This window comes from Aulonocara stuartgranti, assembly GCF_965226115.1.
Source record: "Aulonocara stuartgranti genome assembly, chromosome: 6".
Lineage (NCBI taxonomy): Eukaryota > Metazoa > Chordata > Actinopteri > Cichliformes > Cichlidae > Aulonocara > Aulonocara stuartgranti.
In genome coordinates this window covers 10,726,876-10,740,529 of record NC_138944.1, presented here as the reverse complement: position 1 = coordinate 10,740,529, position 13,654 = coordinate 10,726,876, and the positions used below count along the sequence as shown (strand labels likewise).

Here is a 13,654-nt window from a genome sequence, read left to right as displayed (position 1 = left end):
TCTCACCAAAAAGGTACACACTTGGCGTGTTTTTCAGGTTGTGAATGTGTTAGTATGACCTCTATGTCCTGATAGAGGGGCCCTGTTTATAATTTATTAACAAATCTGCCACTATTTGTCAGATACTGCACGGCACAAAGGGGCTTAGTGTGGCTGGCATGCGGATAATTGAAAACAACTGACAAGTGAAGTTTGTAGTAGGAACAGAAAGTGAAGGACCAAAAGTTACCAGGCTTTCTGTCCACCCACATGGATGCAAACAAAGACTTATTATCCACCTAACTAACCAAAAGAAAAAACTATTATGAGTGCTCAGTGACCATTAGCTGGCAGGAGAGCAGCAGTGCGTCAGTGCTGGCGTTGCTGCCCCTGTGGAGCTTTGATGAGCCACTGTTCTGTTTGGCATCTGCTTTCCCTGCACATGTATATGTGTGTGTGTGTTTGTGTGTGTGTTCACTACTGAGTGAGAGAAGTGGAAGCAATTATATTTTCCACCATAATAATCCGGGTAGCTCAGATACTAATGTGCTAATGTTTTTCTCTCAAATTTTCAAGTTTATACTAAACAAAACCTTTACAGTGTACAGCCCTAAAGGTACAGGATATTCATTGTATACTTAATGTAGGAGTAGTTTTGAATTGTAGCCTAATGGCAGGAGAAGCATGTCTGCCAAAATAAAAAGGGACTGCCAGATGGATTGATGGCTGAAACTACTAAGGCTTGATGGGCGGAGAGCTGAAAGACGAGGCGGATGTGTGAATGACCTTAGAGGCGTGTATGTGCACCTTTCCTGCTGCCTGCTGTCAACAGTCTGTGTGTGTGTGTCAGTTTGTGTGTGTGATGTTTTTGCTCTTTCCTCAGGAAGACCAAGAATGGATGGAATGTTCCCCTTTCACACACACACGTTTGGTTAACTATTGTTGTGAGGACACTTGTTAAGATAATGATTCCCCAGGCCCTTACCTCAGCTCATCACAACAGACTGCCTAAACATATTTATTACCTTTATTATTAAACTACGTCTGCACCTTCAAACATCTCTTTGAAGATGTGTCTTAAAGTGATTACAGTCCAAAATGTCCTCAGTCTGAAATTTTCACTCAGCTCATAAAAATGGTTAGCCAAGCAAACAAATACCTCAGTCAATCCAAACATAAGGTTGGATTATTCTACTTTATTTTTTTTAAAATTGCGATGGTGCCTGGCTCGGGTTTCTTTTTCTTTATTGGTGTCTTGTGAGCCTACATGCTGGGCATATTGCTTAATGCATGACACAGTAATAGAAGTAATTCATCCTCATTATCTTGGCCATTATACTGAAATACTATATACTGAAATCAACAAAGCTTTTAAGCCTGTTGCTGAGCACTTCCACAAACACTTCAGCAACTTTATACTGCAGTTTTAGAAAGTTGGATGATTCACAAGAGCTACATGAAACAAAGAATGTTCAACACTGAAGGCTGAGATAATCTGACCTTTGATGGTGTGTACAGATAGTAAATTTTAAAGACTGGATTATTCAGGTTTAATGGAAACAATTGTGGGTTAAAATTTGTACAGCGTGACCTTTAAATATTCCAGTCTTTATGCATCTGTTCAACAACTGCTGAGAAACTAGAAGAAAAACACGACCAGAACTGGACTTCTTAACTGATCAAAAACTAAGTACAAGGACACAGAGTTGAAGTTGTCATCGATGGCTAGCTTAACATGCAGCTAATATACGATGTGTGCTGTAAGTGCTATTTGTCATAAGTGAGGATGGATCTGAGTGAAAAACTATGAGGAACTGAATACTAATATCATTTTTAAAATAATGGGATTATTTCATAAGATGTACATTCCATCTGCAAAGTACTCACAGCGTTTCACTTGTTCCACATTCTGTCATGTTACAGCAAAATCATTTTACCTCAGAAATTGTAACAACGGTTAACTTAAGGCACTTTATATTGTAAGGTAAAGACAAGTTATTTCATTATTATTTATTACTGGGCAAGGTTTCCGAACTTTTTCCTCTGTACGAATGCTAATTTTTCTCATCTTTTTGTTTAATCTATAAAACAAGGTTAATTTCTGTTATTTACTTTCAGTTAACATGTAGAGACATATAGAGAGGCATCAACACATACCATTAAAGCTAAAGATAGAGACCTGAGAGGGTCAGCTCTATATAACAGTGCAGAACATCTTAACATACTAAGGTTCTGTGTGTGTTGCATAGGTGTGCTTGTCTTGGGTTGTAGTTTGAGAAGACCACAACACACGCGCCCTGCGCACTGCCAACATGCACACAGGCTACACTGCAGAAACCCAACCCACAATAGCAAACACTCAATACCCCCTGGCAACCCATCTTGGCAATGGTCCAGCTTGCCTTGGCATCCTCGCTAATTCGGGACACACTTATCCTTCTGCATGGGGGTCTTAATGCTAACCTTTAACTGTGAGAGTGTGTGAGATATGGAAACAGTTTGTGCTACAGTATGCAAGGGGCACAGCTGAGCGGTCAGCTGGAGTCCAGGGAATGGCTGAGCTCAGGGAAAATACACATGTATGCTTCCACCCACATACTGTATACTACCAGTGGCATTTTATAATGCACTGGTCAGGGTGGGGTCAGTGCTTTTTACATGGTGGCGCAATATTTTAGGTTGTAAGTATGTCTGGTTTCTGAAGGAGAAGGCTGTGTGTGTGTGTGTGTGTGTGTGTGTGTGTGTGTGTGTGTGTGTGTGTGTGTGTGTGTGTGTGTCTTTAGAGACTGATGCACTTAATCTTTAAATATAGAATGGGAAAAAAACATCTTTAGTAGTAAACAAAAGTAGATGCAGCGTGACATTTACTGAAATTCTTTTTTTGTGTTTCTGCGACTGTGTTCCGCAGTGATCTTGACAAAATTTTTGAGAAAAGGATGATCTAATTATTAACTTCTAACTATTACTATTATTAACTATTAACATTTTGGATGATATTTGTTAAAAGAAAGACAAAAACGAAATGAAAAAGGAAAGAAGGAATACTTCTGGAAAAAGAAGTAAATGTTTTTGATGCATATCAGTTAAAAATGACCTTTTATCATCAAATTATCAAGATGTTTGAGAATGATAATAAATAATAAATAAATATTCTAATACCATATGGTTAGAGTGTTAATGATGATGACCCAAATTGATTTGCACTGGAAATCACAAAAATGAAAAACTATTCAAAGTCTTGTAAACAAATCCTGCAAACAATATAAATCCGGAGCTATTTTAACACAATGTAAAATTATTAATCAGTATTAATCAGGGAATATTAATCAGTCATGGTCCTGTTGTACATGAACCTTCTTATTATGATATTAGGTTGTACTGCCCCTCAGTGGCAGGAAAATAAAATTCTATTCTAAGTGTTAAATTTGTCAGCTGAACTGTTTTAGTTCAAAGGCACAATGTTCCCGCAATTCATCAGACAGAAGTCATTTTCTAGTACCAGTCTAATCACTTTGAATTACATTAAAGAATGTCGAAAAATTTCTACATTAACCCCTGGAGGGTCTTAGAAAAATGCATACACTATCGGTCTTAGAGCCACAAATCGACCCTAAGACTCTCCAGGGGTTAAAAAAAAAGGCAAATGAGCACGAGTTGAAAAACATTTGTATCTCAATGCAGAAGTGAAAGCTTCAGTACTGCCAATGACATGTAGTAGCTCAAACTGTGGGTGTCCCATTTTCAGTACGTTTCCTGTCAGCTTTCTGTTTCTACGAAACAAAGCAAAGATGTGGATCCTTCGTAACCTGCTGTTCACCATCTGCAGTAAGTTGTCTAAATAGCTACAAAAGTAAACAGATGAAGAGTACAAATTTAAGATTTAGATTTATATGCATTAAATCTTTTTTCTTTTGTAGTTAAGGTCAGAAAAACAGCTTTCATTAGGCTCGGGAATGTTATACATGACTCTTGCTCTGACAAAATAAATAATTATATGTATTTTTTTTTAACTATATTTTCATGATTTTACAGTTGCTCTGAGGTGTGTGACCAGTGCAGTAGGGGTGATCCATGTGACTGGATATGTGGGGAGTATAGTTAAAGTTTCCTGTTCCTATGATGAGGGTTACGAGTCTTATGAGAAGTACCTGTGTAAGAACAACTGTGGTGACAGTGATGTTCTTGTTACAACATCGGAATCAAGGAAAAACAAATACAGGATCCATGATGACAAAACAGCACGAATCTTCACAACGACCATCTCTGATCTTCATTCTGCCGATGCTGGGAAATACTGGTGTGGAGTGACCAGAACTGGAAAAGATATCTACACTGAAGTCAAGCTTAAATTAGTACGAGGTAAATAATCCCCTCAGCTTAATCTGTCTGTCCGTCCTTGTCTGTCTGATCTTGTCTAATCTAATGTATCAGGACCTAATCCTTTTAATCAACAAATAATACATTAACATGTATTACCACATGTTAAAACATATTAACATAATACATTAATGATACATTAACATTAAAATGATTTTAAATGTTATTAATATATATATATATATATATATATATATATATATATATATATATATATATATATATATATTATATTTATATATTTATTATATTTATATTATATATTATTTATAATAATTTTATATGTCACCTAACCACATGATGGTGAAAAAAAAGAGCAGCCTTGATCATTTATTTCCGCTGAAAATTATTGTGGTAATCTCGAGCTTGTGGGCGGTAAACTCTCAATAGACATCAATGCCTATCTGAAAGCACAAATGCATGTGAAGCAAGAAAAAACCCACAAGAACCTGAATATAAAAATGTCATGCTGCTCTTCTGCGACTCTAACATGTCATTTGACACTGTTTATATTTTTGACAGACAGCTGCTGTGACACTGTGACCAAAGTTCAAAGTTATGAGGGATACTCTGAGTCTGTCAGTTGTCCGTATGAGTCTCAGTATCAGAACAGCCTGAAGTACATCTGCAGAGGAAACCAGCCCTCCACATGTCTGCAGCAGGCACTGATCACCTCTGACACCAAATCAAATGGACGATTCACACTTGATGATGACAAAGTGTCAGGAACATTCACAGTAAACATTAACAGTTTGGTCAAAAGTGATTCAGGATCATACCTCTGTGGTGTCCAAAGAAACTCGGACCTGGATGTTTTCTCTGCTGTTGAGCTGAAAGTCAAAGGTGAGAGGTCATAGTAATATCACTTTACACCAACTGAAAGACAGCCTACAGTACAGTTTTCTGCAAAACACTTTTTAGGAAAGCTGAATAGTTTGTGATTTCACAATTTTGTCTTTCCATCTGACAGAGTGGTGCTGTGTCAAGTCAACTCAAATAAATGGTACTGTAGGACATCCACTAATTTTTCAGTGTCCCTATCCTCCACAACATCGGGATAACAGGAAGTTTCTCTGTAAGGGAGACCATCGCAACAAATGCACAGACATGGTGACAAGTCAAAGTAGATTTGCAATAGAAGATAATGGTTCTTCCAGCTCTTTCTCAGTGATGATCACTAAGATACAAGCAGATGATACTGGGACATACTGGTGTGGGTCAGACTCTCAGTGGAGCCATGGAAACTACACCAGGATTCAGCTTTCAGTCGGTGAGACGAATACTTGTGCATGAAATAACATGGTTAGAGCTGTAAGTTACACCCTATTCTCAGACCATTGTGTCAGTGTGTCATGTCATTGTGTCATTTGTAGCGTGATGACTGAGGATACTCGTGTAAAACTAGGACTACGGAAAATCTCATTTACCGCTGCTTACTTACACTTTTTTGGTGGCTTAAATATAGACACAGCCTCTTCCAGCCTCGCAGAAGTACCTCTGATTGTGTACTTAGTTCTCCAAGCTAAAAGCTAAAACATTATTATTATACATAAACATAATATTATTCTAACTAATTATTCTATTTTCTAATGAAATATTACCGAAAATGAAAATATATATATGATGATTCAATGATGATTCAATTCATTCAATTCTCGAATGAGAAAAACATGCACCTATAACAGGGTGTTTTACTGTTTAAATTAGTTAAAGTCTAACTTTAGCTCAGTGAATACTTTCAGAAAGACTTAACTGACTGCTAGAGTTCTACTCCTTCCTTTATTTTTTTAAAAAAGTTGCTAAGAGCCTTGTTTCTCCAACAGTCTTTCAGCAGCACACTGGCAATGGAGCTTCCACAGTGGAAACACCAGCACAAATTTCAGGTAAACTTATGAAGGGTACGGTATATACAGTATGCATCTTTTAGTCTATAGTGCTGTTGATCAGTGTTGTGAGATCAAATATTTTACCTCTCCATAAGCTATGGATACTTTTTGGAACTAGTTATAGTTTCATGGCAAAACAGAGTGTGTGCACCCGTGGCCAACAGCAAATATCAATAAAAAGAAACATTATCACAAAGGATAATGTTTGAGGATGTTTTTTTTACTGTTTCTGTTTTGGTTTCTGTTTTTCAGATGCAGGACAATATGTGGTTTACGCTGTGCCCGCCCTGCTGCTGGTACTTATATGTGTCCTTGTGCTTATAGTTTATAAGTGCAAATGTCAGAAAATAAAAGGTATATTCTGGATTCATAGACATGCACAAATTTCATGAAATGTACATGCGAAAAGAGCATAACCACGTTTTATGCTGTGTGTGTTCAGGTAATGAAGCTGTCGTGAACAGAAATACATCAAAGACAGGAGGTTTAGAGGAAGTAATGGGTGCAGCAGAAAATGGCGTAAGACAACAGCAGACAACAAGTCTCACTATACCACAACTAACTGATTTTATTCTTAGCTGTGTTCAATACAGTACTTTGCAAAAGACTTTCATGTAATTTTTTAAAAAGTTCTCAAGGCTTTCTGAAGGTCATTCAAAGTTTTTCTTTGGACATTGGTTCACACTCTCGTTTTTGTTTGTTTTTTTCCAATAAAAATAAAAGTAATGTTCGAATCTCCACTTCTCCAAAGCTGTACAGCCCTACTATGTCCTCCTCCTCCTGCATATGAACTGAAATCAGCTGATTGTAGCACGAGTGAGCAGGAAGAGCATATAACTGAAGAACCTTTGTAATGCAAGTAACAACATAACTGTAACTGTAAGGGAATTACAAGGCATCCCACATCATAAACATTTCATCGTTTATGAGTTTTTATAATTTAACAGAGCAGAATTATGTCAAACATCAGTTTGACACTAGATGAAAGCACTGCTACTGCTATGCACAGCTTCATGGAGCCTATAGCACGGCTTCAGTCTTGTCATGTGACAGTGTTGGCGTTTAGTAAAGGTCACAGATCACCAAAATTGCAATTCAAATTCTTTTAAGCAATTTCACTTGGAGAGCAAGAGGTTTGCAGGCATTGATAACTATGCCTTATAACCCTTACTGTTCTGAGCATGATATCACTGAGATCCCTGGAGAAAGATTCTACAAAACAAGAGTTTGAACTTAAGGATGAACATAAGCAATAATTTAGGATTTGATCAAAATATTAAACTTAAATGTCTGTGTGACCACAAAAAACATGTTTACATTTAACTCAAGAATTCAAACACTAATAATGTTCAACACTAATATAGGATCAAATAATTAAGTAATCACATTTAAAATCACCATAATTGCAACAGGTGTGACAGTGATTTGATGACAAAACTTGATGCTCATCTTGAAATTGTGGGGATTACAACTGATTTGAATTAGTTATCACAACAACAAGCACGGTTTAAGGAAGAAATAATCAGTTAAGATTTGAAAACATAAGAGAAAAAAGAGAAGTAGTCCCTTTGCTGGTTCTGCAGTTCGACAGTGTGAAATTAACCGCCGACTAAAAAAATTTATAGTAGTGGATTGTCTCATTGAGGTATTTGGGGGTAGCATGAAATGTTTTTGATGCAGACTCTGGTCCACAGGCTACACTTAAGAGAGCTGCAGCTTTATACTTTCTATGATGTTGAGCTGAGAACATGTGGGAAGCATCCAGTTTTAGACTTTTTAACTTCTTTTCACCCTAAAACTTCAGTAAACTATGGAATTTATCTGCAGCAATATTTGAAACATTATTTGCCTTTAGTGTTCTATCAGAATGTAATTGTTGGTCAAACATAATGTATTTTATACACATCTCTTATTATAATTCTTCATATTGTGAGTCTGGATAGATGTGGTTTTACTCATTAGTGGTGAAATCAGATCATAAGACAATCTTAGTTTGAAAGTGGTGCCAGAAAAAAATGTTGTTTTTTAATGTTTGCTTTATAAAATGTTTCCATAACACCATCATGTGTTTTCCATTGGTTTCTGAATAGATTTATGGAAACGATGAAGTTGTGAGGTATTCAGAGAAGCAGACCTCCAAGAGTGCCTGTAACGACTATCATGATGCAGGTGAAGATGAACCAGACTATGAAAACTGCACACAATCTGAAGAAATCTACTGTAATGAAGATTTCCATAAAGCCAATAGAAGATGAGACTAATTACATCTGTGCGTACATTCAAAAACAGATTCAAAGTGTTTTGTTCACCAGGGCTTGCACTTAATAAATGTTCCTTTGTTTTTCATTCTTTTGCTGTTTTCACTGCCTTAGCACACTAAACCTGTTCAGGTTAAGGTATTGCTTGCTGTTGACAGCATGATGTGGACTGTGCTTCTGAAACTGTGAGAAACCAACCAAAAATTAAATGTAATCATTGCTTTTTTCATTTTATGATACTTTTTCCCCCCCATTGGTTTCAATTGAAGATTTCTGACACAAGCAGTTACTGGATTCAATTTTGCAGACAAAAGTAAACATTATTCATCAACATGTGTCACGTAACCATCTAATAGCAGCACAAATGTGGCAGGTTTCCCCCGTGGAGTGCTTCTATTAACCGACGTATATTTTTGGTAATGCTTGGTTTAAATTTGGTAGTACAACCACAGTACTAAGTGAGATAACCGCAGTATTGTATTGCTTAAATTTATGATGATGTATTTATATATTTTTTGTTTTTCTTATTCTTCTATGTAGGAAACTTTTTTTCTCACTTCTAGAGAGTTTGGTGCCACTTGAATGAAACCTTCAACTTTAATTTTCTTCTGAGGAGATTAAAAAAAACTCAACTTCCATCAAAAAGTCTCACTTTCATTGTCACTGGTTAGTGTGTCACAGTGACCCTGTGGTTACAGCACCAGTAATTTTACTGCAGTATTTTACAAGAGTGCAGTTTGCATCACTTGTTAATAGGTATAAAGATTGGATACAGGTATGTTTCTTGCAAAACTTTAATTCTTGCCTTTCATTTTATTGTAATTTTTAAAAATAAGTGCTATATTTAATATTATAACTTCTTTTTACTTTTCACTAATGATGTGGCACCAAATAATTGGTTATGGGCATAAAGTGAACAATTATGACGGTATTTGAAATGATTAGATTTGCTTTTCCAGGGGACCATTTTGGACTTTCCAGACAGACAGAAATAAAGACGACAGAAAAACATGACTGTTGTTCCTCTTTTGTGATGAATCTTTCTGTGAAAATTGGAAGTGACTGTAGTGGTAAGCATATTGCAAAGGAAACTTTTAAATATAAAAATAACAACACACTTCTCACGCTGGATCTGGATATGTCACCCAGTTGCTTAAAGAGAAAATCAGCTAAAGGTTTTCTATGAACAAATCTGTTTTAATTTGTGCTCATTGCATTACAATAGAAGGAAAATACAATTCCAAAGCACAATATGACAAGAGAACAGGGAACATTTAAGAAAATGTTGGCATACATGGGCGTTATCAGCTGCACTACCAAGCTTAAACCAAGAAGGATGATAGTTGCTCCATTAGCATTATCTGACAGAACTAGTTAGCTGCTTTACCAAATATATGGGGAGTTTTTAGAACTGTGACTGTAGAAATTCTTGGTTTACTGACCAAATTTAACTAAAAAACTTTTTTTGATAATTGTTCTAATAATTGACATTTCTTGTGAAATTAGACCAACTTTTCAAGGACCCAGCTTTTTAACCTCCTGAGACCCGAACTCTTTCATGCCATGCATTTTTAATTTTTCTTTGCTATTTGGGCTGATTGGGACCTGATGAAAGTAAAAACAAAGAATTACCTGATTTTTGGGGGGGGGGATTTTTGTTTCTGAGAAAAATGAGATCCACATATGAGGACATTCGTTTTAAATTTCAATAGAACAGTGGTAGTATACTCTCCTCGTAAGTGGATATCATGCCCTTGTAGAGGTTAATTTGTATTTTGGTCTAGATAATCCAAAACGTGATGTCCGCATATGTGGACACCAGGTCCCAGGAGGCCCTTGGGCAAATTCAGCAGTTTTAGTTTTCTGGTTTGGCTACTGGTTGGATAAAGTAGCATTGTGGTGGTGTTAGTTTAAGTTCTAAGACTGTTGCTTCTGAACCATTAACATAATTAACAGAGAATAAAATGCATGTTTGCTGTGCTTCTTTTATGTGAATGCAACATTGATAGTAAGATATAAAACTCAAGGGGCCTGTTTATCGAGTGATTTTAGTTTCAGTTCTGTTAGGATGCCTGGGTCGTTGACCCAGGGTTTTTGAGTGTATGATATTATTTATATTTTCTAGTTTTTTGGTTTCTTTGAGTTCTGTCTCATGGTTTATGTCTCTGTCTTCTTTAGTTGCTCTGTCTCCCCTATCACCTGCATCCCCTTGTCTAGTTCGCGTCTATGTGTATCCTTAGTTCCTATATCCCCGTGTCCACTCAGTGTTTGTGTCTGCCCTGGTCCCACGTCTCTGTTCCCTCTGTAGTGCCTACATGTGAGGCTGTGTCTTTGTTCAGTCTGTGTTATGTGTTTCCTGTTTTACTTTGAAGGTCTCTGTCTTTTCTCAGTGTGTTCAGTTTACGCTTCTTTGGTCTCGTCAGTTCTGATTTGTCCCAGCTGTGTTTCCCTCCTGTTACTCATTCCCTGATTGCTCCCTCTGTGTATTTAAGCCCTGTGTTTCTCTGTGTCCGTGTCGCGATCTACCGTTTATTTTGCTGTGTGTTTTGCCTGTCCACCGGTGTAAGTTTATTTTGAGTTTTTCTAGTTATGTCATGTTGCGTTCAGCATTAAAGCCTTTTTGAGTTCACGTCTGTCTCCGGAGTCTGCACCTTGGGTCCTATTCCTGACTGCACACAGCCTCACCTAACAGAAGATCGCGACCAGAACATGGACCCTGCAGACTCTTCAGCTTTTGGATTCGATGCTGAGATGGAGCGGATGATTAGGCTCCTTGACCGCATTGCTCAGGCCAATGATTTGAGGACCATGGCAGTTGGGCTAAGTGCTGTGGATGCCATCATTCGGAGCAACCCTCGGCTTACTCAGTTTTCTATGGACACTGTGCTGGGCAGCTCCATAGCTGCCTGGAGGGAGCAAGTCAGGGCTGGCGAGCTTGCTCTCTCTACCTTCACTTCCACTTCTTCACCGCCGCCCCAGGACAACACACACTCACCACCTGCCTCGTCGCTACCTCAGACTGCCTCTCCTTCCTCACACCAGCCAGGACCTTGTTCGCCTGCCCATTCGCCTGCCTTTTTCCTGGCGGCCATGTGGTCGGATGAGGAGGAGGTCTCCGTATCTCCGCCAGTTTCAGTTCCCTCATCTAGAAGGAAGCGACGCCATCGTCACTCCTCTCCTCTGTCATCTGTCCAGCAATCTGCCTCCGCTGGAGGGTCCGAGGGACTGCTTCAGCCTCCTGTCTCCGCTGGAGGGTCCGAGGGGCCCGTTCAGCCTCCTGTCTCCGCTGGAGGGTCCGAGGGGCCCGTTCAGCCTCCTGTCTCCGCTGGAGGGTCCGAGGGGGGGCCCGTTCAGCCACCTGTCTCCGCTGGAGGCTCCGAGGGGCCCGTTCAGCCTCCTGTCTCCGCTGGAGGGTCCGAGGGGCCCGTTCAGCCTCCTGTCTCCGCTGGAGGGTCCGAGGGGGGGCCCGTTCAGCCACCTGTCTCCGCTGGAGGCTCCGAGGGGCCCGTTCAGCCTCCTGTCTCCGCTGGAGGGTCCGAGGGGCCCGTTCAGCCTCCTGTCTCCGCTGGAGGGTCCGAGGGGGAGCCCGTTCAGCCACCTGTCTCTGCTGGAGGCTCCGAGGGGCCCGTTCGGCCACCTGTCTCCGCTGGAGGGCCCGAGGAGCCCGTTCGGCCACCTGTCTCCGCTGGAGGGCCCGAGGAGCCCGTTCGGCCACCTGTCTCCGCTGGAGGGCCCGAGGAGCCCGTTCGGCCACCTGTCTCCGCTGGAGGGCCCGAGGAGCCCGTTCAGCCACCTGTCTCCGCTGGAGGGCCCGAGGAGCCCGTTCAGCCTTCTGCCACGTCAGCTGGAGGGCCCGAGGAGCCCGTTCAGCCACCTGTCTCCGCTGGAGGGCCCGAGGAGCCCGTTCAGCCACCTGTCTCGTCAGCTGGAGGGCCCGAGGAGCCCGTTCAGCCTTCTGCCACGTCAGCTGGAGGGCCCGAGGAGCCCGTTCAGCCACCTGTCTCCGCTGGAGGGCCCGAGGAGCCCGTTCAGCCTTCTGCCACGTCAGCTGGAGGGCCCGAGGAGCCCGTTCAGCCACCTGTCTCCGCTGGAGGGCCCGAGGAGCCCGTTCAGCCACCTGTCTCGTCAGCTGGAGGGCCCGAGGAGCCCGTTCAGCCTTCTGCCACGTCAGCTGGAGGGCCCGAGGAGCCCGTTCAGCCTTCTGCCACGTCAGCTGGAGGGCCCGAGGAGCCCGTTCAGCCTTCTGCCACGTCAGCTGGAGGGCCCGAGGAGCCTGTTCAGCCTTCTGCCTCTGCTGCTCCGCCTGGTCCGGCCTCTGCTGCTCTGCCTGGTCCAGCCTCCGAGTGTTCAGCTTCGTCTGCTCCAGAGGTCTCCATGCTGTCTGTTCCTGCACGTCCTGTCCGGCCTGCTCGTCCTGTCCGGCCTGCACGTCCTGTCCGGCCTGCTCGTCCTGTCCGGCCTGCACGTCCTGTCCGGCCTGCACGTCCTGCACATCTTGTCCGGCCTGCTCGTCCTGCACGTCCTGCTCGTCCCGTCCGGCCTGCTCGTCCTGCACGTCCTGCTCGTCCCGTCCGGCCTGCTCGTCCCGTCCGGCCTGTCCGGCCTGCACGTCCTGTCCGGCCTGCACGTCCTGCACGTCCTGCCCGGCCTGCACGTCCTGCACGTCCTGTCCGGCCTGCACGTCCTGTCCGGCCTGCTCGGCCTGCACGTCCTGTCCGGCCTGCTCGGCCTGCACGTCCTGTCCGGCCTGCACGTCCTGCACGGCCTGCACGTCCTGCACATCTTGTCCGGCCTGCTCGTCCTGCTCGTCCTGCTCGTCCCGTCCGGCCTGCTCGTCCTGCACGTCCTCTCCGGCCGATGACTGGACGTCATTGCTGTCATGGACGGCCCCCTGAACTACGTCGCCGTCGGTGCCTCCCGCCCGGCCGGCCTCCTGATCTGCTCCGTCGCCACCGGTGCCTCCCGCCTGGCCGGCCTCCTGAACTGTTTTCTGGGCTCTTGGTCCGTCAGCCTCCGGGCCGCCCCCCTGAACTGCCCGGGTTTGGACTATTGTGCTGTCAGCCTCCGGGCCGGCCCCCTGAACTTTTTGTGAACTGTTTTTCCTGGCTGCCTGCGCCTGTCATGAGCCTGTTTTTTGTTCTGTTGCTTTCCGGG

The 13,654-nt window shown here is 42.3% G+C and overlaps 1 protein-coding gene across 1 annotated transcript; it reads left to right on the top strand.

Moving 5' to 3' along the window:
* Positions 1 to 3,703: 3,703 nt before the first annotated feature.
* LOC309708474 (polymeric immunoglobulin receptor-like) lies at positions 3,704 to 9,514 on the top strand. Its single transcript, XM_082536566.1, has 8 exons — positions 3,704 to 3,804; positions 4,012 to 4,338; positions 4,879 to 5,199; positions 5,327 to 5,626; positions 6,180 to 6,239; positions 6,495 to 6,596; positions 6,685 to 6,761; positions 8,333 to 9,514. Exons 1-8 carry the CDS (start codon positions 3,768 to 3,770, stop codon positions 8,495 to 8,497), a joined length of 1,389 nt encoding a protein of 462 aa, XP_082392692.1. The 5' UTR covers positions 3,704 to 3,767; the 3' UTR covers positions 8,498 to 9,514.
* Positions 9,515 to 13,654: the final 4,140 nt, after the last annotated feature.

Excerpts from the sequence above, each read along its gene's own strand:
- LOC309708474 (XM_082536566.1), top strand. The coding sequence starts at position 3,768 with ATGTGGATCCTTCGTAACCTGCTGTTCACCATCTGCA. Across the intron at positions 6,240-6,494 it reads AACACCAGCACAAATTTCAG|ATGCAGGACAATATGTGGTT; the intron begins GTAAACTTATGA and ends TCTGTTTTTCAG. Across the intron at positions 6,597-6,684 it reads CAAATGTCAGAAAATAAAAG|GTAATGAAGCTGTCGTGAAC; the intron begins GTATATTCTGGA and ends GTGTGTGTTCAG.